We start from the raw sequence: 26,627 nt of genomic DNA on the forward strand, positions 1-26,627 counted from the left end.
CCTTTATTCCGTGCAGTTCTATGGATCTCTTGGCGCACGCGCGCGTATGACTCGGTGTGTCTGTGTGTGTGTGTGTTTGTGTCCAATAAAATGTTCATGCAGCTGGAAGAACTCATTGCTGAGAATCGTATAGAGACACTCTTGAAACTGGAGCTGAAGGAAAGGCATTGCATGTAGTGTGAATGAATAAGAGGCAGCCTGTATATGACTGTATAGTTTCAGCGCAAGTATGTCCCGCACAGAAAGTGGGAGAGAAGCAAGTAGATAAAGGGCTGACACACGGCAGAATGCAAATTTGACACGATGACATCATGGATATGCTAATTGGCATGTTGCGTCATATAGCGACTATTCAAGCAGGCTCTAACACGAGATGTCTGCTAGGCGCCGCCCCGGCTAATTGTTGCTATCTTTTGGAGGATTTTTAATGCAACTATCAGACAAATAATGTGGCTTGTTGTAACTGACTAACAGAACATGGTGAAGTCTGTGCTCCTGTTTTTTGAGGTGAGTGAAATTCTAGCATTGTTTTATTGTTAGCAAAATTTAGCAGGTATTGGTGTCTGCAATCACCATACCTAGCTTGTTAACCAGTGTTGCCAACTACATTCAGTGGAAAGTTGCTAAAGTCGACGAGTCACTAAATGTAGCTAGATGAAAATATGCCAATTAGCATATAAATCCTGGCTACCGGGTAGACTGAATGACCTGCTCCATCTCTCTGCCTCTCACTGAACAGAGCAGACAGTTGCAGACAGTCGCTGGATTGGCAGCATTGTCATTAACTAGCTAATTAGACAGCAAATTAATCTGCCTTGAGTTAGCCTTTGAGCAATACGCCCAGCCTCGCTAACAATAGTAACGAGAGCTTATGCTTTTCACAGTTATTAAACCAGCGTGCACCGTCTCGGCCCCACACACACCTCACCTCTTTGCTCTTTTTTTTGGATTAGCCAGGAGTTAGTTGCAGTAAGGCACTGCTAAAATGGAGATGGCGAAGAGCTGAGCTATGATTTACACATATACTATATAACACAGGACAAGGTTAGGTGAAATTATAATTTTTGACAAAATTACATTATGGACACCTCCCCTCTGGAGTACATCGCTGCTCATTTCTGTGACAATGAGCCAATTAATTTGTTTGCTAGTGGATTTTACTACTATGTCAGTGCAAGGTCAAAGTAGCGGAGACCTCATTACTTTTTGGGTGTTTATAAAGGAGAAGCTGGGTTTCTTCTACCATACAGAAACACACACACTCGCACATTATCAGGCTTCGATGATATACATTTTTCATTGTGAGACCACCTGTGACAAAAAGTAATATGTCTAAGAAGCCAACAGCCCAAGAAGCTCTGACTTTCAGTAGCATACGGCACACAAACATTCTCAGAAAGACAAACATTTCTCTCTCTTCTAAATCTGGCTCTCCCTCATACACACTCAAACACACACACACACACACAGAAACACACACACACACACACACACACACAACACACACACACACACATACGGTGGGGCATGACAGAGAGCTATTGACTGCCTCTACCAGGCCTGACAGACCATTCACAATTTCTCTCTGTGTGAAGCCTAATGTACTGGAGGAGCTGAGTGTGTTTTTGTTTGTGCGTATGAGTGAGTGAAAGGGGCAAATTGAAAGAGAGGAAGGAAAGCAACTTCATGACTGTGTGTGTGTGTGTGTGTGTGTGTGTTTGTGTGTGTGTGTGTGTGTGTGTGTGTGTGTGTATGTCAGGAATATATATTTGTGTATTTGTCCAATGTGATTTTTGCTGCTTTTGTGTGTCTCATATATATGCCGCTGTAGTCGCTGTCTTGGATTTCTTTGCAGAGTGCAAGGAGTTGTGGGTTGACACTGAGGTCAGCTGGGACTGAGCAGCAGTACAGCTTTGGTCTCTTTGACTATTTTCCTCATGGCTACTCCAAGTCATTGGGTACACAGTTCATCCAGCTAGACAGGTGGAAATGTGTATCTGGACTCAGGTCTGCATGATTACATTTGAGGTTACATACTGCAGAAAAGACCATTATAAAGCTGTTGTATTTTGCATTAAAAGGTTCATCCCCTTTTCAAGGACTGAATGATTTGAATTCAGGATCGTGTTAAACTTACATTGTACAACAACCATTGAACATTTTAGATTGAGGTAACCAACATCCATCCCCTGTTGTTATTTCACTATAGCAAAAAGTTTTTATTTTTAATAAATATCTGTCTGTACAAAAAGTTTTCTTGAATTATTTTTGTATTCATTCCTGAGATCCAGTTGTTCTTTATAACATAGAATTTCACTCAGAATTTTAAAAGTGACCTTACAATATGTGAATCAAGGCAGAAGACAAATCACAGTCTTAATTGTTAATTATGATTGTGCAGGGCCTGGTGAGATGGGAAGGTTTAACTTATTTCAAATTTCTGTTACTTTTTCCTCCCTTTTCTAAATCAAGTATGCATCTGCATCTTTTTACAAGGCCCTCTTGCTTGTTATAGGAGATATTTTTGCAGCGCACTCTCATGAACTCAACAAAGTTTTCTTTGCCCCTGTGGTTCAAGTTTGACTGACCTGACTTAGTTCTTGACCCACAAATAGCTTCAACCTTCAGCAATGACTGTGTTTCTACTCTTCTGAGCAAGTCTCTTCCAGACAATGCACTGAGTGAAACCATACAAAAAAAATACAAGACTTCATATTTTTCATCTGAGTGTACTGAGGACATCTCATTGTGTAGATAAATGTTAATTTTTGATGCATTTTCTGCAATTAATGCAAAATATACTAATGTTCACTGTTTTCTCTTTTTCTTCACTCCTCCCCTTCAACTTCTTTCCCATTTTTTCCCTCTCTGCTTCTTTCTCTTCTCTTTCTCCTCCCCTGTTCTCCTTCTGTCATCCATCTCTCCTTGGTTCATCATATTTTTTCTCTCTCCACAGCAAAGTGTGATGAGGCTCTAGCCTCTCCTCTGCCTCACACAGCCTTCACCAGCTCATCTGTCTTCTCCAATGGATATGCACCCGGATATGCCAAGCTCAACAGAAGAGGAGGTAGACTCACACAAACACACACACACACACACACACACACACACACACACACACACACAAAAAAACCCCTGCAGATGTCCATGTACTCACATACATGAATGGTGTGCATAAAGGGTTGCAGATACACTAGAACTAGAGAAAAGTAAATATAGAATTCAGGTACATGGACATACATCCGTACAAATGATTTTACAGATAACACACTGTGAGATAAGTGCCCTAGCCTTCATTGAGTGACATATTTCATAGTGCTGCACAGCTGCTATCACCTCTTCTTTTTCTGATTTCTCTGTATTTCTTTTTACTTTCCTCTCTATATGTCCTCTTCCATTTCTCCATCTTTCTCTCCCTCACTCAGCTCCAGTTATTATCTCAGTGACTCAGACTCGAGCTCATTTCCACATCAGTCCACAGCAGAGAGAGATAGGGCCAGACAATTACACCCCTCTATGTTTATACAATTAATAATTCATACTTTTCTATCTAATATAGTCACACTACAGCTGAGGAAACAGAGCTCAGAGCTGGCAAATAAAGGCAAGGTAATCTGGTGTGTTTAATCATACCAATAGAATTACTGCTGAGACAGGACTGCTCCTCCTTTAATCATGATACCTATGAACAAGAAAAAAGGGAAAGAAATAAAGACCGAATTGTTAATGACAGCAACAATGGATGACTGTAAACATACAACTTGTGAATCCTTTCTGTTTTTTATCCATTCTCCTCAGAGATGGAGGTCCTTAGGGAACATGTAATTGTTGAAGCATCAAAATCTGGTTCCTTGGAAATTGTTGTTGTACCGAAAAGCTAGAGTAATACTTATATTAAAGTAGGTGAACAATTTATAGATAGTGTTAAATGCACTCACTCTCAGTTCACAAAAGTCATTTAGTTTAGTCTCTTATTTTCCTTCCAAAATACCTTTATCAGTTTCGACTAGCTTCATTAAAACAGTGTTTCTGAATAAGGCACATTTATTTACTGATTGTAAATTCAATTGAAGAATTTTCAGTTTGGACTGAAAAAATTTGATATTTTCTGACCTCAAGGCACATTTGCTCACCTTTAAAAAAAAACAAAACAAAAAAAAAAAACAAAACAAAAAAAAAAAAAAAACACAGTACAATTTAAGATTAATTAATTACTCAGACTAAATTACCTCCAAAATCTACAAATACAATGACTAAACCCATTGGCTGAGATATATCCAGAGACATTTTACTGTTGCCGTATTTAGCAGTGAAAATGTTTCATGATAAAAGAAAAATTACTCAGCGCTCTCTCTCTTTCACTACCTGTCAACTTTGACTTGTAATTAGGTGCCCAACATGTAACCTTGTTTTGCTCAGTGCAGTTTTTCTCCAATGATCCAAATGACACTATATGACAGTCAGAACCAGCACTGTGATAAACAACAAACTGACAAACTCCATCAGATGTTCACTTAGTGTTGAATGTGCCAAAATGGGTACATACTGATACAGGTACCAGAGGCAATTAAGGCAAAGGATAAAAAGTTTGATCTCATCCTCTGTGTCTTTGTGTCCTCCATACAATGACACTGTGTTTGGATGATGAGGTCATCATCTTGTTAGCTTAAAGCATACAGTATGACTGGTGGAATATAACATTAGAGGAGAAACTCATCCTCTCTTTTTTTGAAACCCAATAGAATTTTTTTGCTATAAAGGGAGATGCCTCTCAAAATTGAAATTGTTATTTTCTTGTCAGTTTTTAACACTGAATGAAAAACACATCAATTTAAAACATAAACACAGATATCAAATGCACACAGATACATAAGTATACAAATTTAAGTAAACAGGCATAACAAATGCTCATACTGCACATGTTTAGACAGACAGTGAAACATTTGCAGAAGTAGAACACGCACTGAAGGAGAAACAAGTTAACAGCCCATCAAGCTTGCATGATACATGTAAATGGGCTGCATTTATAGAGTGCTCTTCTACTCTTATCAACCACTCAAAGCGCTTCACACTACAAGTTGCATTCAGCCACACATTCATACAGTGCTGTTTCTATCACACACTCGCACAGTCTCCCCACCGATGATACATCGGGGGCAATGTGTCTGGTTCAGTATTTTGCTCAAGGACACTTCGACATGCAGAAACACCGACCATCCAATTAGTGGAGGACCCGCTCCGACTCCTGAGCTACTGCACCACATTCACAGGAACACTCAAAGGCCTGAAAAACACGAGTCTAAACCCATAGCATCATGGACACGAGCATGTCAAAATACAGGATTGAACTCCACACAAAACTCTCATTCTTCCAGTTTGTAATGATATTTGAGTAGTTTAAGTCCATTGAATAACCTTAAATGGTCCAGAGATTCCAGAGTCCAGAGAAATTCAATGCAAACAATACAGGTGCCCCAACCTTTGTTGATTACTTACAAATCCTCTGCGTGTTGAAACAAGCTGTGTTACTGATGCTAATGAAAATATATATAATAATGAAAATACTGTACTGCAGGAAGTATTGTTGACTGGTTGTAGGATGAACCCTGACTGGTTGGTTAGGAATCATCCTACAGCAAGATAGTGATGCAAAACAATAGAAGAACTAGATAGTGGCATCACATAATGGAAGACCATCAGTCTCCAGACTTAAACCCCAAGGAGCTGATTTGGGATTAGTCTCATATACCCAGGCCTATCGCCATAGCACTGTGGAGAATGGTTTGGCTGCACCCATTAGGGAATAAATGCTCTGGCTTGTTCGCATTCCTTTAAAATTCCCCTCCGAACAATACTCTGCTATTATTAATGTTTTGTTCAACATGGTTCTCACATTAAAAGTAAAAAAAAAAAGAAAACTCTGAAAAGGGCCTGGTCTTGTGTCTGTCCCACCATTGCTGCTTGCGCTAGCTTGACTGCATAAAGAGGTGTGTGTATCAAGATTTTAGCGGAGGAAACATCAGAGAGATCAGCCTTGATTTTCATTGCAGATTTTTTTTAAACCAATCACAATGGTCTTGGATGAGCCCAAGATTGAAACGGGTTCGTGTAGGACCCAAATGCAGCACAACGGCAAGAGATAATTTGTAACGGTCTTTATTGAACACTTCACAGCAAGCAATATGGCAGATGAGCAGGAGTGAATGAGTCCAGAGTTCAGGGGGAGAGTCTGTGGCGGGGAGCACGGTTCGGGGAGGCAGAACTGGGACCAGGGAACAGCACCTGAATGAATGAAATGCCAGGTACTCACAGCTGTGGTAACGCTCAGGATGGCAGGTGAGCGAATACCAGCTGGAAGTGTGGAGGAATGCTGAGTATATCCGGAGGCAGGTGAGCAGGGGCAGGGAAACAGATCACCAGGGGGAATCACCGAACAGCCAGGGAAACAGGCAGACAGACACCAGAGACGCCCCAGCAGAACTCGTGGTCGGGGACGAAAGGCTGAGGTGATTACCAGGGCTGAGACAGACGAGCAGGTCAAAGGCAGGCAGAGTCGGCAACGGGAGATTGGTCCGGACAAAAGTGCTGGAAAGACTTGCATGACGCGAAGAACAATCTGGCAATGAGTGTCAGGAGAAAGGTGCTTATATCCAGGGTTGATTACTGATGAGGAGCAGGTGTGGAAGGTGGGAGAAAACCATGGTGACTGATGAGGAGGCGGAGCAAACAGGTGAGTGGAGGTGAGTGGAAAATTACTGGGTGCAGTTGAATGGGAAAACCAGGCAGGAGACCAGAATGGATTGTGACAGAACCCCCCCTCAAGGGACGTCCCCCGACGTTCCAAAACAAGGTCCCAAGTGCAGGGAGGGGAGAACTCCAGAGGAACCTCCTCAATACTCCTCAGACTCGGCCATGTCCACGACTTCAACCGGGTGGGCGGAGGGGGTCTGGCGGAGGGACCCCTCGTCCTCGGACGAGGTGTCCTCAGATGACTATGGTGGGTCCTCCTCATCTGGGCCGGGGATGGGAGGAGCGGCAGAGGTGCTCGGGCGGGGGTTCCCGGTCGACGGGAGGGTCCTGGAGGGCTGGTCCGGGTGCTGCCGGTGGAAGTCAGTAATGAGCCGAGGGTCGAGGATGTAACTGGCGGGGACCCAGGATCTCTCCTCTGGACCATAACCCTCCCAGTCGACCAGGTACTGGATGCCCCTCCCATGGCGACGAGAGCGGATGAGCCATCGTACTGTGTAAGCCGGGTCTCCATCGATAAGGCGAGGCGGCGGAGGAGTCGGGGTAGCAGGAATCAAGGGGCTCTCGAGAACTGATGTGAAATGTGGGGTGAACTCGCATAGACCGGGGAAGCTTGAGGCGGACTGCAGCAGGGTTGATGACCTTCTGAATCTCGAAGGGGCCGATGAACTTGGGTGCCAGTTTCTTTGAGTCGACCACAGACGAGTGGATCTGGCCCGGGACCAGCTGCGACGACATCGGGGGATGAAAGCCTGTACAGAAGGGCAAGAGACCTCCCTCTCCTGGGCTGGGAACAGGGGTGGCTGGTAACCATAAGCACACTGGAACGGGGAGAGGCCAGTGGAGGAGCTGATGAGTGTGTTGTGGGCGGAATACGCCCACAACAACTGCTGCGACCAGGACGTGGGGTGATTGGAGACCATGCACCGGAGAGCCACCTCCATCTCCTGGTTCTTCCGCTCCGTCTGGCTGTTGGATTGTGGATGGAAACCGGATGACATGCTGGCCGTGGCCCCAATGAGGGAGCAGAACTCTCTCCAAAAGACCAAGGAGAACTTTGGCCCTCGGTCAGAGACCACATCGATTGGGAGGCCATGGAGCCGGAAAACGTGCTGGAGGACCAGTTTAGCAGTGTCCTTGGCCGAAGGGAGCTTGGGCAGGGGGATGAAGTGTGCCATCTTGCTGAACCGGTCTACCACGGTAAGGATGGTGGTGTGTCCTTGAGATGGTGGTAGACCGGTCACAAAGTCCAGGGATATGTGGGACCAGGGACAATGGGGAACTGGGAGCGGGTGCAGGAGTCCAGCAGGAGCCTGGTGGGAGGTTTTGTTCTGGTTACAAACGGGGAAGGCCTTGACGAACCCCTTGGTGTCCTGGTCCAGGGAGTCCCACCAGAACCGACACTGAAGAACCTCCTTGGTTCTCTGGATCCCTGGATGGCAGGTGAGGTGCGTGCTGTGGGCCCACTGGAGCACCTCAGAACGGAGGTGGGCCGGGATGAAGAGCCGGTTGGGAAGACAGGTGCTGGGACCTGGTTGCTCCTCCAGCGCCACCCTAACTCTCTCCTCAATTCCCCATGCAATGGCGGTGGCCAGGCAAGCAGAGGGAAGGATGGTGTTTGCTGCCCTGGAAACCTCCTCCTCTCCCTTCAGGAACTGACGGGAGAGGGCGTCAGGCTTTACGTTGCGGGTCCCTGGGTGATAGGAGAGAGTAAAATTGAACCTGGTGAGGAAGAGGGACCAGCGGGCCTGCCTGGAGTTCAGTCTTTTGGCTGACCTGATGTACTCCAGGTTCTTGTGATCCGTCCACACAAGGAACGGTTGTTTGAACACCTCCAGCCAGTGACGCCACTCCTCCAGCACCAGTTTGAGCGACCGTGGCAGAGGGGGCGTTTCTTGAGCGACAGTTCAGAGGTCGGAACCACCAGTACGTCCCTCGCTACTGGTGAGCCCTGGCTTTTGCTGGACACTTGGAGACGAAGTGCCCTTCTTGTCCACAGTACAGACACAGGTTGAGTCTGTGACAGCGCTGGCGTTCCTCTGGTGACAGGGTGGTTCTGCCGACCTGCATGGGTTCCGAATCTCCCCTCTTAGGTTTGGACCGGGAAGTTGATGCCTCCAGTACTGGGCGGAGCTGGTTCGGAAGAGGACGCCCGAACCATCCTCACCGTCTCTCCTCCCGCCTGGCCTGGATGCGTCGGTCCACCCGCCGTGTGAGTTCGACGAGCTCTTCCAACGTGGCAGGAAGATCGTATGACACCAGCTCGTCCTTAACATGCTCCTCAAGCCCCTGTAAGTAGGCATCGCACTGGGCCTCGACGTTCCATTTACTCTGGCAAGCCCTGGTACGAAAATCGGCCACGGAGGGGTCCCCCTGGTGGAGGTTCAGAAGACCACCCGTGGCATCTGGACCCTGGAAAGGTGGGCCGAAGACCTTCCGGAGCTCGACAGCAAAGTCTTTGAAGGAGCTGCAGGCAGAAGTTTGGCGTTCCCATTCAGAGGTCCCCCACATACGGGCCCTCCCCGTGAGGTGGTTAATGGTGAACGGCACTCTGGGTACTCACAGCTGTGGTAACGCTCAGGATGGCAGGCGAGCGGATACCAGCAGGAAGCGTGGAGGAATGCTGAGTAGATCCGGAGGCAGGTGAGCAGGGGCAGGGAAACAGATCACCAGGGGGAATCACCGAACAGCCAGGGAAACAGGCAGACAGACACCAGAGACGTCCCGGCAGAGCTCGTGGTCGGGGACGAAAGGCTGAGGTGATTACCAGGGCTGAGACACACGAGGAGGTCAAAGGTAGGCAAAGTCGGCAACGGGAGATCAGTCCAGACAAAAGTACTGGAAAGACTTGCATGACGCGAAGAACAATCTGGCAATGAGTGTCAGGAGGTGGGTGCTTATATCCAGGGTTGATTACTGATGAGGAGCAGGTGTGGAAGGTGGGAGAAAACCATGGTGACTGATGAGGAGGCGGAGCAAACAGGTGAGTGGAGGTGAGTGGAAAATTACTGGGTGCAGGTGAATGGGAAAAGCAGGCAGGAGACCGGAATGGATTGTGACAAAGATAAAATGACGGTGCCCCTGCAAAACAGTGAGGAGGGTAACTTGTGGAACATTTGCACATGGGGAAGCGAGCACTGTATTTAAAATAGATATTTCCCTGCAAAGAAAACAGCACAAAAAACAGCCAAGAACAAGATCCAAATCTTGATCAAAACTTGCCATTTTCAGTGTGTAAGTTGTTAGCTCAGGCTGGATTTTGGAAACAGTAGTGGGCAGGGGTGCAAAGGGAGTAGAATGTCACCTAAAATAGGTGCCCAATGGTAGAATTTCCCCACAGTCTACATCCGTGAGTCAGACTAGTTCGGAATGAACTAAACAGAAGGTGAAAGCAAAGTAACCTTAAAATTGGAGCAAATTTGTGAAAAAAATTTCCAATGGTTTATTTGTTCTGTGCTTTAATTCCAGAAATACTGAGACATTGAATTAAGTAAAGTAAAATTACAACTGGAACATTTGAGATGTTGTTAAACTTTTGCCCGGCAGTGTATACAGCAGCATGGAGCCGCTCACACCCGGCACACACAGCTCACAAAAGCACAGACTTGAGGATTATAACATACCCACACAGTGATAATATAAGGAGGGGTCCCTCCAAGCAGCTGCAATTTGGCAGCCAAATGTGCCATGAGTGTGGCATGAGTGTGTGCTGATAAGCCAATCTACTCCAATCTCCTAGTGCTATGGAACAGGGGAGGCAGAAAATCAATGGGACACACCACTCATATTAAGCTTGTGTTGTGAATGCTGACAGCTATTAGATTTTTAGGCTGTGGGTATATGTGTGAGCTTGTGTGCAGCTGTATGTATATCCATTTTTGGCTGCACGTTCCTTGTCTGTCTGTGTGTGTGTGTGTGAGAGAGAGGTAAAATGATGCCATAACAATTTTCCGGCAGGCAGCCATCTTCTGTGTGCCAGCCAGTCACCATGCCCATAGTTCGTTGCATGCTTTTTCATCTGACTGCTGTCACACACACACCGTGTTCTCTACCCATGTATGTGTGTGTAAATGTGAGCGTGTGCTCTTAATATGAGTAATTGTATGTGCTGTCAGGATGTATAATTGGGTGCATGTAGTGTATAAATACCTCAACATGAATAGGCTCATGCACATGGCTTTATTTATGTATTTACTTCAAAGAGGGAGCTTGATAGATACTCTGTCTCTGTCTCCTAAAAACTAAACACATTATTTACCAACAGACTCATCATCATACTGTGAAATGCATTTTTTCTTTGTTTGGAAAAATGCAATCACTCACAAGCTACAGTACATTATATATAAAACTAGAAAATTCCAGGGAAATTTTGAGTGCCACGGGGGCTACTGCCGGGATGAGTACATGATTTATTTCCAGTGTTCAAAAGTCACCCTGATCATATTCTGGTTTTGAGAAATGTCTTGATATAAAAGACTCTGATATAAAACAATGTCACATCCCTCCATCATGTATTATGTGGGAAATATCTCATATTCTGTGTTTTTTTTTTTAATAAAACAAGAGGCAACATGTCTTCAAACTGGCATTTAAAGGGTTAAAATCCCGAAAACTAATAAACATTTGGTAGGTTTGAGCAGAACTGAAGTGGTTTAAGAGATTTATGCAAAAAAAGCAGAAAAAAATATTGATATATGATGATTTTATAGCATTTTCTTTGTGTGTCCTTTTTTGGACGTGAGGAACCCCAGGGGGTACAAAATGTGTTACCAGTGTATAATAGACCTGTAACAGTAACTGACATTAGATTTTAAAAATATGTAAAAAAAAAAAAACACTTTCTTGCAGAAATCCATACCTTCAGCTGTAACAGCCAAAATGATCAGCAAATCAAAAAAGAAAAGTGAAGAAAATGTCCAAAAAAGGACAGAGGGACCCCTGAGGGTTAATAAATCCCATCAACCGCTATTTAAATTACCACTATTATGTTTTTTTCTGTGCTAAATTTAACATTACTGGGGAGGAGAGCAACGCGACTAGAAGTGACAGCGAGAGAGGGCTAGTAGCTTCTCCTCTCCTCTGTCTCAGCGGAGACCGTCACAACTTCATTCACTCTTATAACAAAACAAAAGAAAAAGCAACGAAGGAAGCAGTAAATGGACTTACATATTTAAGACCTAACTAAATGTAATTTAAGACCTAACATGCGGCTAATGTAAAGCTAGCGGAGCTTGGAGAGTTGGTTATCTGGTTGCTAGGCGCACGCACTCACGCACACAGGTCAGGAGCTGCCGTTGCCATGGCAATGTGAAAATATGCCCAGAATTTGGCTTCTACATGGCTTCAAACAACTGCAAATTATGAGAAAACCGTTACTTCTTTTCATAAACCGAAAAGACCGTGCCAGACACTGAAGCCAGAAGTTTCTACAGTCTCTATTTTATTCAGATATTCCTTAAAATGAGTGCGTAAGCTCAGTGCGAAGACAGAGAGAGATTCTTTTGAAAAAAAAGACGATTACATTAGGTGTCAATGAGAGTGAGACAGGTATTGCTGCCGGACTCGGCACCCCCGTTTAAATTTTGTGCAGACCCTGCCTGTCAAAGTTACATTTTATGAATCCCAACAACTATGTCTACATTTTCAGAAAGAATTATTTGTCTCCTTTTTACGGTTTGGCCACGAGCTCGAGTTAAAAATAAAAATAAAGGTTATTTTTTACTGCTTCACGCACTCTAGCCAACTGACGCTTTCACTCTAACTTTGAATAAAACGTGATTTGCACTCCTCCTTTGAGTGCTCACAGTTTGAAAAGTTTACATGTTATGTAAAAACAGTTCCTATCTTTTTGAGAGAGCAGAAGTTTTCCTCCGTTTTATAGTTTGAATCACATTTCTACGTGCAGGTATGAGAGAGCTGGGTGACTCAGCAAAAAGGTGCAATTTTGTCGAAAAAAGGTGGGTTTCTAAAGAAAATTCCAATGCATTCCTAATGCATTATTTATTCCCAGTTTTTTGGGAATAACTTTGGGAAAAATTGGAATTTTAACACCAAAAGTCATAGCACCCCTTGCGGGATCAAGACGCACATTTTGATGTATATATTACCGGGGTTTTCTCAAAGCTGCGGGACGAGTTACGCGCCGAAATTTGACGGAAGAATAATAATCCGAAACAGAATATTAATAGATGCTCTGCCCCGAGGCACTCCTCTCAGCTATTCTAGCTGTAGAGGAGTGCCTCGGAGCTGAGCACCCTTGGCACTAATTATTACATTAGCTGTACTGTAAGCTAGATTTGTTTTTTTGTTTTTTTTTGTTTCCATTATTATATTTGTGATAGGATAAATCAAGCAGGGACAGTTTATGCCTCTGGGTTTTGAAGACAGAATAGACTGATAAAGACTCTGACACTTTATTTGTCTGTGTGCCCCTTTCGACTCATTCCCTCTTCTGTTCTCCCTCTCTCTGTTAATATCTCATTCTCACCATCCTCCTCAATCTCCCCTTTTGTCTTTCTACTTTTTCCTCTATTTCGTCTTCTTTTTTTTTTTACTTTATGTCCCTCCATCCACTTGTTCCCTTGTTTTTTCTCTCCTTCTCCTCTTCTTTCTTTTCCTGTCTGATCATTTTTCTTACCTTTGAGACCTTTGCTCATCCTTTTCTCTCTCATGAGGTAGGTTTTTATCCAAAAAAACAATGTTGAAATGCCAAATATTTGAGAAAACCAGTTTCCCCATATAAAGTTTTTAATTTTCTTGTAATTTCAGAAACTTTGAAAAGCTTTTCCATAGATGCAGAGGACATTACACAATTGTTGTAAACTCTATTATTATACTTGTATCAGGCTCAGAGCTGATGGCTCATTGCAGAGGGGGTAAGGACCTGTAGGGTGCCTTTATGCGGCCCATTATGATGCAGAGTAGATGAGAGTGAACGAGTGACAGAGAGATTGACATTGGTGAAGTCGATGTCACATTTCCTCTCAATTTTAATCTTATTTCATAAATGCTCTGATCTAGTTTTTGTCTTTATACTTTTATTGGCACTAAAAAAAGCGAGGGAAACAGAAATGCAGGAGACAGGCTGACATGTCACTGGCAACCAAATTTACTCTGAATGGCCAAGGCCCTGTTAAAGGGGTACTTGGGGGATGGAATCAGTGACAGTACAAACATTGCCCCCACTGGTGCTGTTTTTTGCATAAGACAAGAACCTCTTGGCAGTATATACAGTAGTAAATAGTACTGTATATGTAATAGAATAAAAGTCAGACAAAAGTCTGTTTAGCAGCTCTTCATCAATGTGCAGCATTAAAGAAACCATTAAAAAACAGTAACAGCATAAAATAAAAACACAGATTTAAAGAAACGTATAAACAGTAGAAAGTGACAAAGTGCATGTGTGTGAGTGCGTGTGGGTTACTGCTTTCAGCAGTCAGTTCTTCAGTCATTCAGTGGAAGTGGGGAGGGTGGGGGGCACATAGGTGACAACCTTTGGGAAGAAGCTGTTTTTTAGTCTGTTTGTTTTGCATTTGATTGTCCTGTGTCCTCTTCCAGAGAGCGGGGACGGCACAGGCGGCCAGTAGGGGTGTGCAAAAACATCAGTTCACATTAGAATCGTGATTCTGTCTATACCGATTCAAAATCAATGAATCAATTCCAAAGAATTGATTTATTGCAATTCCAAAGAATTGATTCATTTTTCATTTTTGAATTTTACATTCTTTCCTGACATGAGTTTAGCTTGCCAGTCCGAGAGATGGCACCATGTCAGTTTCTGCCCAGGTATTCCTCCGTGGCATGAATGAGAAGAAATTGCAGTGTGGGCAATGGAAAACATAAAAGAAAAAGTAATTCAACCGGCCCCATCTTCATTGAAGGAAAGCATTTGGACACATTTCAGATCTTATAACCCTGACACACTTATGGGGCTTGATAAGACCCATGTTATATGCAGGCTTTATATACACTTTTAAGCACTTGATCTCACAAGATCTCACATTTAAAGTGCATCGATTGATTTCCAGACAGCAATCATGCATTGAGTAATATGCAAGAAAACATTCCACCTTAGAAGTTACCTGTAGCTGCCAGTAGTGTCTGAGTTGCTTGGTGAATTAAATAGTTAATTAGGAAAGATACATGAAAAAGTTGGCCTGTTATACCTGGACAGCTTGTGCTGCTTCCACAGTGCTGCTGGAAGTGAAAACCTGCTTAGATACGTTTCCATAGCCTAGCCTATTAGCTTGACCTTTGTTTTGAAATCATTCCAAACAAACTACTTGTGTTCATTCACCTACTGCTTCACGTTGATCACAACCTACTACATCCATAGGTGCGCGCCAGCACTTAAACAAATAGCACAACGCCTCTGACCATCATATATATATATAATATTTATCGTCATATACTATACGACCTATTATCATAATTTTTCAAATGATAATTGTTTTTGAATAGAGACTTGATTTTGAATTGAATCGTGAACCCAAGAACCAAAATTGAATCGTGAGATTTTCTGAATTGTGGAACCCTAACAGCCATTGTATATGTCACTGAGGGTTCGTTGAGTGGTCCTGATGACCTGCTCAGCTGCCTTCAACACCTATTGCAGGTTTTTCCGGTCCTCTGCTGTGCAGCTGCTGAACCACACAGTGCAGCAGTAGGTCAGAAGGCTCTCAATCGTGGCTTGGTGGTTAACCAGGAGTTGTTGTAGGAGGTGGGGCCATTTTTTTAACTTCCTAAGGAAGTAAAGTCTCTAATGAGGTTTTCCCACCTGGTAAGAGATGTTTCTAGACCAGGTGAGGTCAGCCAAGATGTAGACCCCCAGAAACTTGAAACACTCCATCCTCTCTACCTCCTCCCTTCGTATACAGAGGGCAGAGTGCTCAATGTGCCTGGATTTCCTGAAGTCTATTACCATCTCCTTTGTTTTTGTGGTGTTGAGGTCCAGGTTAATGCGGGAGCACCACTCCACCAGTTGTACCTCCTCCCTATAGGCTGTCACAATGTTTTCATAAGGTGCCTTGCAGCAAATATTTTAATTGTTTGGAACTGTACAGACATGTGATTCATGGATATATCTGTCACTTATACCATCTATCAGCATAACACTGTATGTTGGCATCTTTTCAGCCATCCTCCACGAACAAGCAATGGCATTAGCTGCTTCATGGCTAACTTATTTAGCTACAGATAAACTATGGTCAGGTGTTTTACAGCAGTGGTGCTATACTGATGACAGAGGAAATGTTGAGGTCAGTTTTCATTTACCTAGAGAAACAGCTCAAGCACCTATCTTTGCCTTTCAGTTACTTTAATTTGTTACCTATTGGGGCCAGTATAAAGGCAAATACAATTTATGTGCAATTAGCTTAATTTAGCTGTTAAAATCGTCCTGCCAATTTTATTAATCAGGCACTAACTATCACAACTCTGTCTCTACTCAGGTCATGGAAATTTTGACACCTAAGCGCTGCTTCATGTGTGACAAAAACATTTGAGAAACTCTGCTTTAACCTTCAGCAATAGAGCGATGATCTCCAAATAAGTTTTCAATTGTCACATAGCAACCACATGAGTGAGCTGCACCTCGTACAAGGCTATGTTCAGTGCTTTCATCCAAAGACAGAAGCCCTGTTGATACTGGTCAAAATGGAAGAGGCATGGAGAGTGTGAAGCCAAAAAAGAGAATAGGGGAAGGGCAGAAGTGGAGAAAGGAGGCGTGGGAGGAGAGGAAGATGTGGAGAGAGAGAAAGAAGGGGTCTCTGAGGTGTGTAAACAGACTGAAATGGACAAAGGCAACAGTTGAAGTACAGACAGCAGTGAAAATGATAAGTGATGAACAATATGGTTGACAATATAAGTGTACCACAAGTGTATAACTAATGAAATTCAGCTTCAAGTTAAACAGAGGGATCTCAGATTTCAAGTCTTGTGTAATTGCAAAAAGGTATGTATAAAATTTCTGTGTGAATGCATCTTATTATCTCTGCTCTTGATAACAGCTTATTTTGACCTAGCCTTCGTTCAGTGAACAGGTCAAAAGGTGATTTTGGCTTTGGTCAGAGCCAATCACATAGGAGAGCGATGAATACAATTTGTGTGCGAAGAACATTAAAGATTAATGGGTGAACTGATTTGTGTGTGTGAATGTCCCTATAGGAATGTGTGCATGTGAGCATGCATGTGCCCCCACATTGCTGCACGGTATAGATGTGGCCAAGCATGAGATTGGGCCACTAATCACAAACACGTGGCCACTGATCCTTACATTCCATTTTCTTTTCTCCTTTCTTTCTCCTTATCCCTCTTCCTATGTGTTCCTCTCTCCTCCACTCTTCCTCGTCTCTGTCTGCCCTCCATCACATCGTTGTCTCCCTTTTTTCCCTCTCCATCTCATTTTCCCTCCATACACTTTCTATTTTCTACAGTAACATTCTCAATCCCACACTCCATTTTCTCAGTCTGTCCTCTTTCTTTCTTACCAGACCTCATTATCTATTTTTTCTTCTCTCACATTCCTCTCCTGATGCACACTTTTCGAAGTTTTTCCTAAGTTTTAAAAAGTTACACGTATTCCTCTTCATTCAAATGAAGGACATCACAGTACTGCAATACAAATGCGCTCTGACTTGCTGGACAATTAAACAGAATCTCCCTCCCCTTTCATGCATTGCTTTTCACTCTCTGTCATCTTGCAAAATTGTTTGATGTCTCTAGCTGTTGCAGTCATCCATCGATAATGGCGGTCCGCTCCTAATTAAATTACTCCGTCTCCATCCGCTCCCTTTGCTCCATGACAGAAAGATGAAGTACTAGCAGAGGGTTAACCAGCTGTTTTCTTTCGGCTGCATTTTTCTTGTGGCCTAGAATCTTATTTAATTAATACTTTCTGTTAATGTGGTTTTGCTATGAGAAGTGGCAACTTTGATAATCACACGCTCACATGTTCTCACACACATGCAGTACATAAAAGCGAGTACAGAGGCATGAAAGCATTTTAACCCGCATGCGCAGAAACAAATTCTGCCCACTCACTCTCCCACGCTGACAGTAAGACAGAGGAAAGATGTTCTCTTTTGATGCTCTGATCTGCCACTGTCACTTTTGTTTGTGTCATGCCTGTCACCAGCTGCTCGACACCCGTCCAAAATCACACCATCTGAAGTCACTATCTGAACTCTGGTCTTTGACTTGAAAATCCCTCCCACCTTTGTGTTTAAGAAATCTTTTATCTCTTTTTTGCACTCTCGCACACAGATTTACTTGTTTGATCCTGCTTTTGTTCCTGTATTGCCTTAGCTTGCGCACTTCTGTTTTTCTCCACTGTTCCTCTTTACCTCTTCTGACTCATTTTTTACCATCAGTACTGTAAAAGCTATTTACTTAGTCAGTCATTTGAATTAGACCATGTATTTTATGATGCCCTGCTTGGCTGGCAATTTGACATTTGTGTTGCCATTCTAACTTTCTATACAGTAGCCTACATATTGTAAGTTTATTTTCAAGGTATTTGTGTTATTTCTCTTCATTAAGTTCCACTGCTTTTACTTGGTCAGAACCTTGCTGTTGGTGTACCCCACATTCCCAAGATGACTTTTTAGTGGCTTTTACTGCATGTTCATTGTTATTGTTTTTTGTGAAAAATGGGCAATAACTAACTTTGTATGGTCGCTATGTTTATAGCCCACAGACACCTGAACCTGAACAGTTGAAAAAAGCTGGAGTTCCACCTGTGTGTGCATGTATATACACAATACGCTTGTACAGTTGTTTGTAAGAATGTTTGTGGTTCCAATCAGTACTGATATCAGTTTGATTCCACAATAACACACTCCAACTGTGCTACTACTGCTACAATGCTGGGTTATCTGTGTCATCACAGATAACTCAAACCTTGTTTTGCAAGCTTGGAGAAACTCCAACCATGTTTTTGGCCTTGGCTGGCTCCTTTTATCTCACAAGGAGCTTCGCAGGACAGACATGTGAAGGGTGCCTCACAGGAACATTTTCACCGGGTAGCTTTCGGGTTGCAAAGTAATCTGATTTCTAACATGCTGTATAGTTAAAAATGCCAACATCATTGCCACAGGAACTGGTTCCAGTTAAAAAATTATAAAGATATATTGTAGAATATTGGGAATAATATGGGAGCTTTGTCCCTTCAGACAGGTTTTAAGACATTGCTTGATGGGCTGATAAACTGCTAAAGTATATCATCAATACCAGAGTATTTCCCCGGTGAGAAAAAAATTAGATTGGAGTTTCCGCCATTTTTATATTCATTAGAGGACGTTCGATCTCTCTGACTGGGTAGGGCTGTTATTAGTTAATCTGTCATTTTGCATTGATCCATAAACTGTTTAGTAAATGAAATGTCTGAAAAAACAGCCAAAATGCTCATAATAAGAAGCTGAGGTGCCTTTTAATGTTTTTCTTTTTTTTTTTTTGATCAACAGTCCAAAATGTAAAGGTTTTCTATTTAAAGTCATATAAAACATGCAACAGCACTACATCCTGACATTTAGGAAGCTGAACTGGTCAATATGTTTGGTTGATTAAAGACATAGAATTGCTCAGTTATCCAAAATGTTGCTGACTACTCAATTAATTATTTGTTTGACTCGGACAAACAAATTACGGTGAATGGTGTTTTTTGCAATTTTTTTTCATCACTTAATGCCTCGATGTAGACTTCAAATATCTTAACACACACACACACACACACACACACACACACACACACACACACACACACAAAATAAACACACTGATGCTCTAAGTGTCTATTATCCAGTAAAAGTGATTTGGTATCAGCAGTACTTTCAAGATTCTTATCAACTTCAGTAGAGAAAAATCTAGGTGGCAGTGCTCCTCTAGTTTCTGCCTCTTTGGCTTTCAAGGCTTTATTCTCTCTGCATTCCTCTTGGATTGTACTTATTGTCCATCCTTTATCATAGGCTCTATCTCATGATCTTTTTTCTCTTTGTTACTTGCCTTTCTCCTTCTCTTCGTATCTTCCTCAGAGGTGGTTTCTTTGACCTTCTGTGGTCCCCTGTTCTCTCGTCTATCCTCCTCCTGCTCCTCTTCTCCTCCCCGAACATCTGTGTGTGTGACAGGCGAGAGAACGGTGACAGTCCCCCGACGGTCCTCCCCTCCCCTTTCTCCTCCTTTTTTTCTTTCCTTTTTCCCTCTTTCGGTGATGCTCCTCTTCTCTCACTCTCTCACCCTCCATTCTCGCCAGCCCTCCTCCATCTCCACTTTATTCTGTCAACCTCTTCTCACTTCTCCCCTTTCTCCCTGCGGCTTTCACCTTTCACTGCACCTCTGTTCTTATATATATATATATATATATATATATATATATATCACTCTCCAACCCCCCCACCCCAACCTTTGTCAAGCTGCCCCTCCCCTCTTTCACCTCTCATCTGTTCTTCTTTTTCCAGGCCTCTCCTTTGCCCATTTCACTTCTATGGTCTTTATTTTTTTTTTTTTTGCTCTTCCTCATCCTTGATTTGTGTCCCTTGTTCCTCCCCTGACCTCTAACATCAAGCTCTTTAGCCCAAAGCTCTCTTCTCTCATTGCTTTTTTTTTTAAGTCTATCTTTCTCGAAAGCTTGCCATCACTTTCGCAATCTTTTGAACCTTTACATCTCTCAGGACTTTTCAATCTATCTGCCTCTCTCTCGCTCCCATCTGTTCCTTCTGGTAACCCCATAACCCTAACATGCCTTCTGCTCCATCCGTCCTCTTCATCCCCTTTTCCCTAACCATCACCCTGTCCTTTCATTCACCCTCAAAGCCATGTTCAGACTTACAGAAGCACTTCTTTAAAAATACAGTCATCTCATTCATTTCAGTGAGACTGTGGGGCAGGTGTCTGGCAAAGAAAGGCAGAGGTACCTATTAAAAAAAGTTGGACATGGCGGAAACTTCTGACACAACACAATGCATGTTACTATCATGATACGTTGCCCATGATAGCGAGGGTATCACTACTCGATACATTGCAAGACAATCATCTTCGATACATCACGATATCTGTGCAAGTGAAGAAGGGAAAAAAAGCCCTAAAAAGGCAAGAAACAGGAATCATGTATTCACTGTATTGTGGTGGCAGTTTCACAGAATTTGACAACTTAGGTGAAACAAATTACAACAACGGGCATAGAGTCTTAGCTTTGTGCCTCTTTATCACACACACACTGACAGCAACTAGTTCATGTACACGTGTCATCAACTGAAAAAAGGCGGAACTGCCAGAAAGCAGAACAGTTCTGGAATTAGTGTTTAAAGTGTTAAAAATAAATGGATGCAAAAATACACATTTCTCTCTGAAAAAAAAAATAAAAAAATACACATTCAGTGTTTAACAAGCATAATCACACACATCTATCACACATCAGTATTCAGACTTCCAGACTGCAGTCTCTGTCTCAGTCACCTTCCAGCTACAATTTAGATGACACAAAAATGCCCGGTGTGTGGGTGTTTGTGTGTGTATCTGTGTGTATGTTCACAGGGGTTGTCCTGGCTCAAAATGAGGCGGATGTGGTACCGTCCTGATCATGTGCACACATGTATGAGCACCATGCTTTCAGCTGGCTCACTTATTAACACTTATTACAAGCAACAATTTTAAGAGTTCTAGTGAATCCTGAGGAATTTCTAAAATAATTGCTTCAACAATTTAGGAGATATCACCTTGTGCATCTATTTCAATGACTAAATTAAATGATTAATTAAAAGACCTTTGCTGCCTTTGTGTCACATCTATAAATTCTGTTAGTTTTTAGAATTTTTTTAATGTGTAGCAGTTGAACATTTTTCTGGCTGATATTTGGATGAATGAGAAAGTTTTCTATTTCTTTTGTTGTATTTTGTTTATGCCTTTATCATTCTTCTAAAATTCAGATTATTTTACAGCGATGAAAGACAAACAGTGCCCCAATGTCCACAACAAAGGACTATGTTTTTGAAAAACATTGTTTTCTTTATCTAATAATATCTGAAATACACAAACTGTAATTATTCCCGGTCTGAGGGGGTGCTTTAAAATCCAGTACAGGTGTTGCACTACTTTCAGACCTGACAAATTAACTGCAACTTGTCAGTAACATGAGTTATTATTTTTTAATTGCCTGTAATAATCACATTACGATACAGTACTGCCAAATTGGTGTAATGCTGCAATTGCAGTTACAAATGATAGAAAACCACAGAGCGGAAGAGAAAATAGTGTTTTCCATGAAGACGCTTGTCAGAGTTTATGGAGAACTAGAGGCGGCACAAAATTTGACAGAGGCGGCCACCTCATAATTCTTTATGCAGGAAAAAGCCTGGTTCAGCAGACTGCTGACCAGTTCACTCCTCGTCATGAAGCTTGCGTAAGTTTATGCCCAGCTGTGTGTCGGTGTGTGAGAGTGCGAGGCCTGCTCTCTCGATTGGAGACAATAGAGCCTGGCTGTTGATGCAGCAGTGAATAGGTGAAGTGTATGAGTGTGTGTTTTTGTGCAGGACAGCATATCTTGTCTGCCTTGTCTGGCAGTATGTGTGTGTGGAGTGTTAATGTCGCATAGTCTTTATGGTTTTTATTTGTGCCATGAGCATTGTAAAAGCAAAAGTTGGACCAGACTTTCAACTTGAAAGAATATAGTACCACAGTGATTTGTTTTCTCCCGTTGCCTATACTGTCTGCCATATTCCCCCTGTGAGTTACTTCTTCACCACAAGTTTATCGTCATTCATTTGATAGGTGTCACCACGAGGAGTCATGAAGTAGCGACTTTGGTTGGTCATATTATTATCACATTGTAACATAATTGCTGTAATTCTAATGTTTGGTTTGGGATTGTTGAGGAGGATCAAATGACTGCTTCCATGACAACTTTCAAGAGGTGTAAAATGTTCTCTCGCAGTATTATGAACTGTTGTGTGTCTTCAAACTCATGGATGCAACTCAACTTGACTGGATCATATAATTTCCTCACCATCATCATTCTCACCATTTCTCACATCAGCAACATTTGCACAACAGCGTACAAGGCAAAGGGGAAGAAGATCCAGATGCAGACTTGCTGCTAGAACATGTTCAATAAAAGTAATACTAGAAACTAGAGACTGACTGTGGTCAGTGAGGCATTAGCACTGCAGGGTAGATGATATTAGAGATTTACCATTTAAATGGCCTCGAACACTGCTTGCTTGGTGTTCCTAGAAAACTGCACATTAGCAGCTGCAAAAAACAGGGTATGAATGAAGAGGGATATGGCATGCCAGGATTAATCCATTTTGAACACTAAAATGTCTCACGGTTCATTACTGTCATCAGATATGACCAATGAAAACCATTTGAGACAAAAAAGTTGTGTGGGTGTGTCTGTACTGTTTTTGAGGATACATGTAGAAAGGGATCCACACATCTTCAGTGTTTTCCACCATCTTGGCCTATGTAGTATTAAAATAAAAATACAAAAATACAATACAAAGGAAAATAAACATTTCTCTAAAAAGTATGTGCTAGCTTGCTTTGCTTGTGACTGTGGACAGACAGAGCAGATTAAATTATCGCGTTCTACATGTTCACATTTATGCATGTTGAACAGGTGTATTGATAAAGTTTTGGCTTTTGGCAAGGTTTTATTGCACTTAGGGAAAACCCTGTCAACTCTTAGATGAGCTGACACTTCCTGTGCAGTTATGGCCACATTCCACATATCACATATGTTCTAACTGGTCCTTTCTCACCTCCTCTGTCTTTCCTGTTGTCCTGAACTCTACCCATATTTTCCAATCTTTGCTCCTATTCCATGTCATTTAAACCCACCTGCAGACTAACTCTCAGTTGATGGTGCCCCTTTTTCAGTGTTGAATGGCTACCATTTATCTCTCTTTCTCCCAAGTTTGTTATCCTCTTCCCTGTGCTCTGTTCTTCTTCCCCTCTTCACTTTTGTGCCCATCTATCACCTTCTTTACCACAACTACATTGCTCCCTTCCTGTCCTTTTTTTCATCCCATCCGCATGTTATCTAATCTCTGCCCCCCACCCAATATGAGAGCCATAAAATGCTCTCTCATCACTCCCTCTTCTGTTAACCTCATCCATCTCTCTTACTCTCCTGCATTTCCATTTTTCTGCCTCCTCCCCTCTCTTGTCACCCCCTCACCACCAGCACACACACCTTCTCGTCATTCTTCCCGACACCCATCTTCTGATCTTGTTCAAAGAGTCACACTGCCTTGGTCATTGTTCTGCTCAGCTCATCTTCTTAATCTTTATTTTCTGCTGTCTGTTTATTTATCACTATCACCCTGCACCTCCTGTACCTAATACCTCTCCACCCACCCCCCCCCCCCCCTACTCTCCCCACTTTTGATACCTCCCCCCAGGGGGGAAGTGGCTTTGCTGCAACGGGTTTTTTTGAGGTATTGACATTTCCACTTATATGGGCCTGGTTATCTGTCAATGCTGGGGCTAGAGTGTAATGGCTCTGTAATTGGATAAGATATAGGATTTTTGTCAAGGGAAGGGGATACATCGCAAACCACCTCGCCTCTATTTTATCATATGATATCATATAATCTCTCATGCCTCCTCCACTATGCTTGGTGTTCTTCTCCCTCTCTCTTGTACTTTCTTGGTCTTACTATCTTCCCCTCTCTCACTTTGTCCCGATGTTTCTGTTCTCTCTCTCTTTCCCTGTCATTTCTAAATCAGTCACTCTCCTTCACTTGTGCTTTCAGCCCATCACTTTCTTATCTGTATTTACGTCCTTTAGAAAAAAAAATCCATCACAGAGAATCAAGGAAGACGGCCATGACATGGCCAGTTCGCAGTCCATCCACCACCCACTCTTCCTGATAATCATTTCACTGTCGCGTTCTGTCACAGGCTCAGCTGTTTGCTGCACCGATACATCCTCAGCGCTTGGTGTGTCCATGTGAAAGTGTATAAGAACACTGGCTACACTCCTCACAGTAACCTACAGTTAGTACAATTCTGGCATTTTTTTTTCTATCTCTCTCCCTCTTATTTTTCAGATGAAATCAGGTCAGTGGGATCCTGTCCAACATTTTTCTTTCCCTTCTGTCTAGCAGTTGCCTTGCTCTTTTGTTTCCACACCATTTAACCTGAGGCTCATTTAACCCGCAAGGTCCAGGGGAGTTTGGCCCTGCCTCAGGTAGACACCTGCAGGTGGAAAGGGGGGAAACTTTGGAGGGCACATGAGAATTTGTCTGGAATTGAAGGCAGAGCCATGAGGTTTAAGGCTAGGACAAGGATGCTGACTGCAATGGGAAAATGGGAAAATGGGAAAATGGCGCTGAAACGCTCTCCTTTGATGCTTTCAGAGATAGTCATTTTATTCAAAGCAGTATTTCATCTTGGTAAAATGTTTTCCAACATTAGTGCACCTCCCCTGTATTGGAGATCATAAACCTTCAACTTTGGGGCTGTGTTTTTGAATATTTTTTACAACCTTCTAAGCTATATGCAAGAGGGTAAAGACAAGGAGGCCAAATAATATCACTCTTACCACTTACTGCAAGACTAAGATACCATTATCCCTTAAAATAACACCTTCAAATAATTTTGTTTTAATAGCGAGAAATGGAGAATGGTGCTCATTTCATTACCACGGTTTCCCTGGATCGCCTATTCTTGCACTATGTAACCTGGGATGAGTGGATACGATCTCCATCGAGAAGCACGAAGCGCTTTATGGCACTACAGCAAACCCCACTAACTTTGGGTCTTTAACTAGTTATGAGAAGAAGCTGTATTTCAGTATGGACATCATGGCAGAGGCAAAGAGAGCTCCTAGCATGTACATTTAACACACAACTGCTGTGGTTTCAGATGTTTTTTTTCGGTCAATGAGATTAGCTCAATGGCATGAGTGGACAGCTTCTTCGCTGGTTTGTACTGAGATTTTGTGTTTATTGCCTGAGCAATTGAACGACTTAGTTTGCTTCACATGAATGGTTTGCTGCTAGGGGCAGGGACGCCATTGGTGAAAGATGAGGTTGCTGAGAGAAAGTCTGTCTATATAACGACTTCATACTAAATACTGCGTAACGTTCATTGTTTTTGCATTAATTTGAATGGTAGCTATTAATAGTCATTACTTAATAGTCGTTAACATTTTGACATTTTACACATTTTACACTAACTATGCTAATTTTAGAACATTTTACAGTACAACAGACAGGAAACTTGGGCACCAAGATCCTTTATGGCGAGGCAGCCACAGCAACTACACAGTCAACATGACAGAATTAATGCATGAGAAGCAAGGACAGGAAGAGGGAGAGAGGCAATGTATGGATGCGGACGGGAAATTAAACCCATAGCCAGGTTATTATAGTTTATGATAATGCAGGACAGTGGGGATACAGCCATTTCATACAGGAGACAGGCATATAGGCCCTACACGAAGATCTACCGATGCACATTCACCCCACAGATATTCATAGACAGCTGTCACTGTTTGTCACACTGTTAACAGAGACATTCTGAAGTGTAGCTGTTTTTCAAGATTCTGTCACAAGTCACAACCAGAGACATTAATTTTACACAAACGGTGGCAGCAGTAAATAAGATTCAGTGTCATGGATGCGAAAAAACAGGATCTTACCTTATAACGATGTTGATTCTCCAAACATAGACTTGTGCTCTACAGTGATGCTGAGAAACTCTCATGAGGTCCTGAATGAGGCCCTGAGTGCCTCACAACAGAGAATCCCAAAGACTGTTCTCCGTTTCATAGCTTATTTGTGAAGCCGTGCTACTTTTGCCTGCCATAGGCACAGGGTATCCTTGATATACTATATATATATATATATTGCTTTTGTCCTCACACACCACCTTGTTGGACA

General features: G+C 42.6%; 1 protein-coding gene across 1 annotated transcript in view; it reads left to right on the forward strand.

The window, feature by feature from the left end:
* The window catches only part of cntnap2a (contactin associated protein 2a), a 351,965-nt gene that overhangs the window by 146,780 nt on the left and 178,558 nt on the right, over positions 1 to 26,627 (forward strand). Inside the window, exon 2 of the mRNA XM_056364796.1 lies at positions 2,957 to 3,067. Within this exon, the coding sequence (XP_056220771.1) occupies positions 2,957 to 3,067 (111 nt within the window). The remainder of the gene's footprint in view (positions 1 to 2,956; positions 3,068 to 26,627) is intronic.

Source organism: Seriola aureovittata, chromosome 20 (assembly GCF_021018895.1).
Source record: "Seriola aureovittata isolate HTS-2021-v1 ecotype China chromosome 20, ASM2101889v1, whole genome shotgun sequence".
Classification (NCBI taxonomy): domain Eukaryota; kingdom Metazoa; phylum Chordata; class Actinopteri; order Carangiformes; family Carangidae; genus Seriola; species Seriola aureovittata.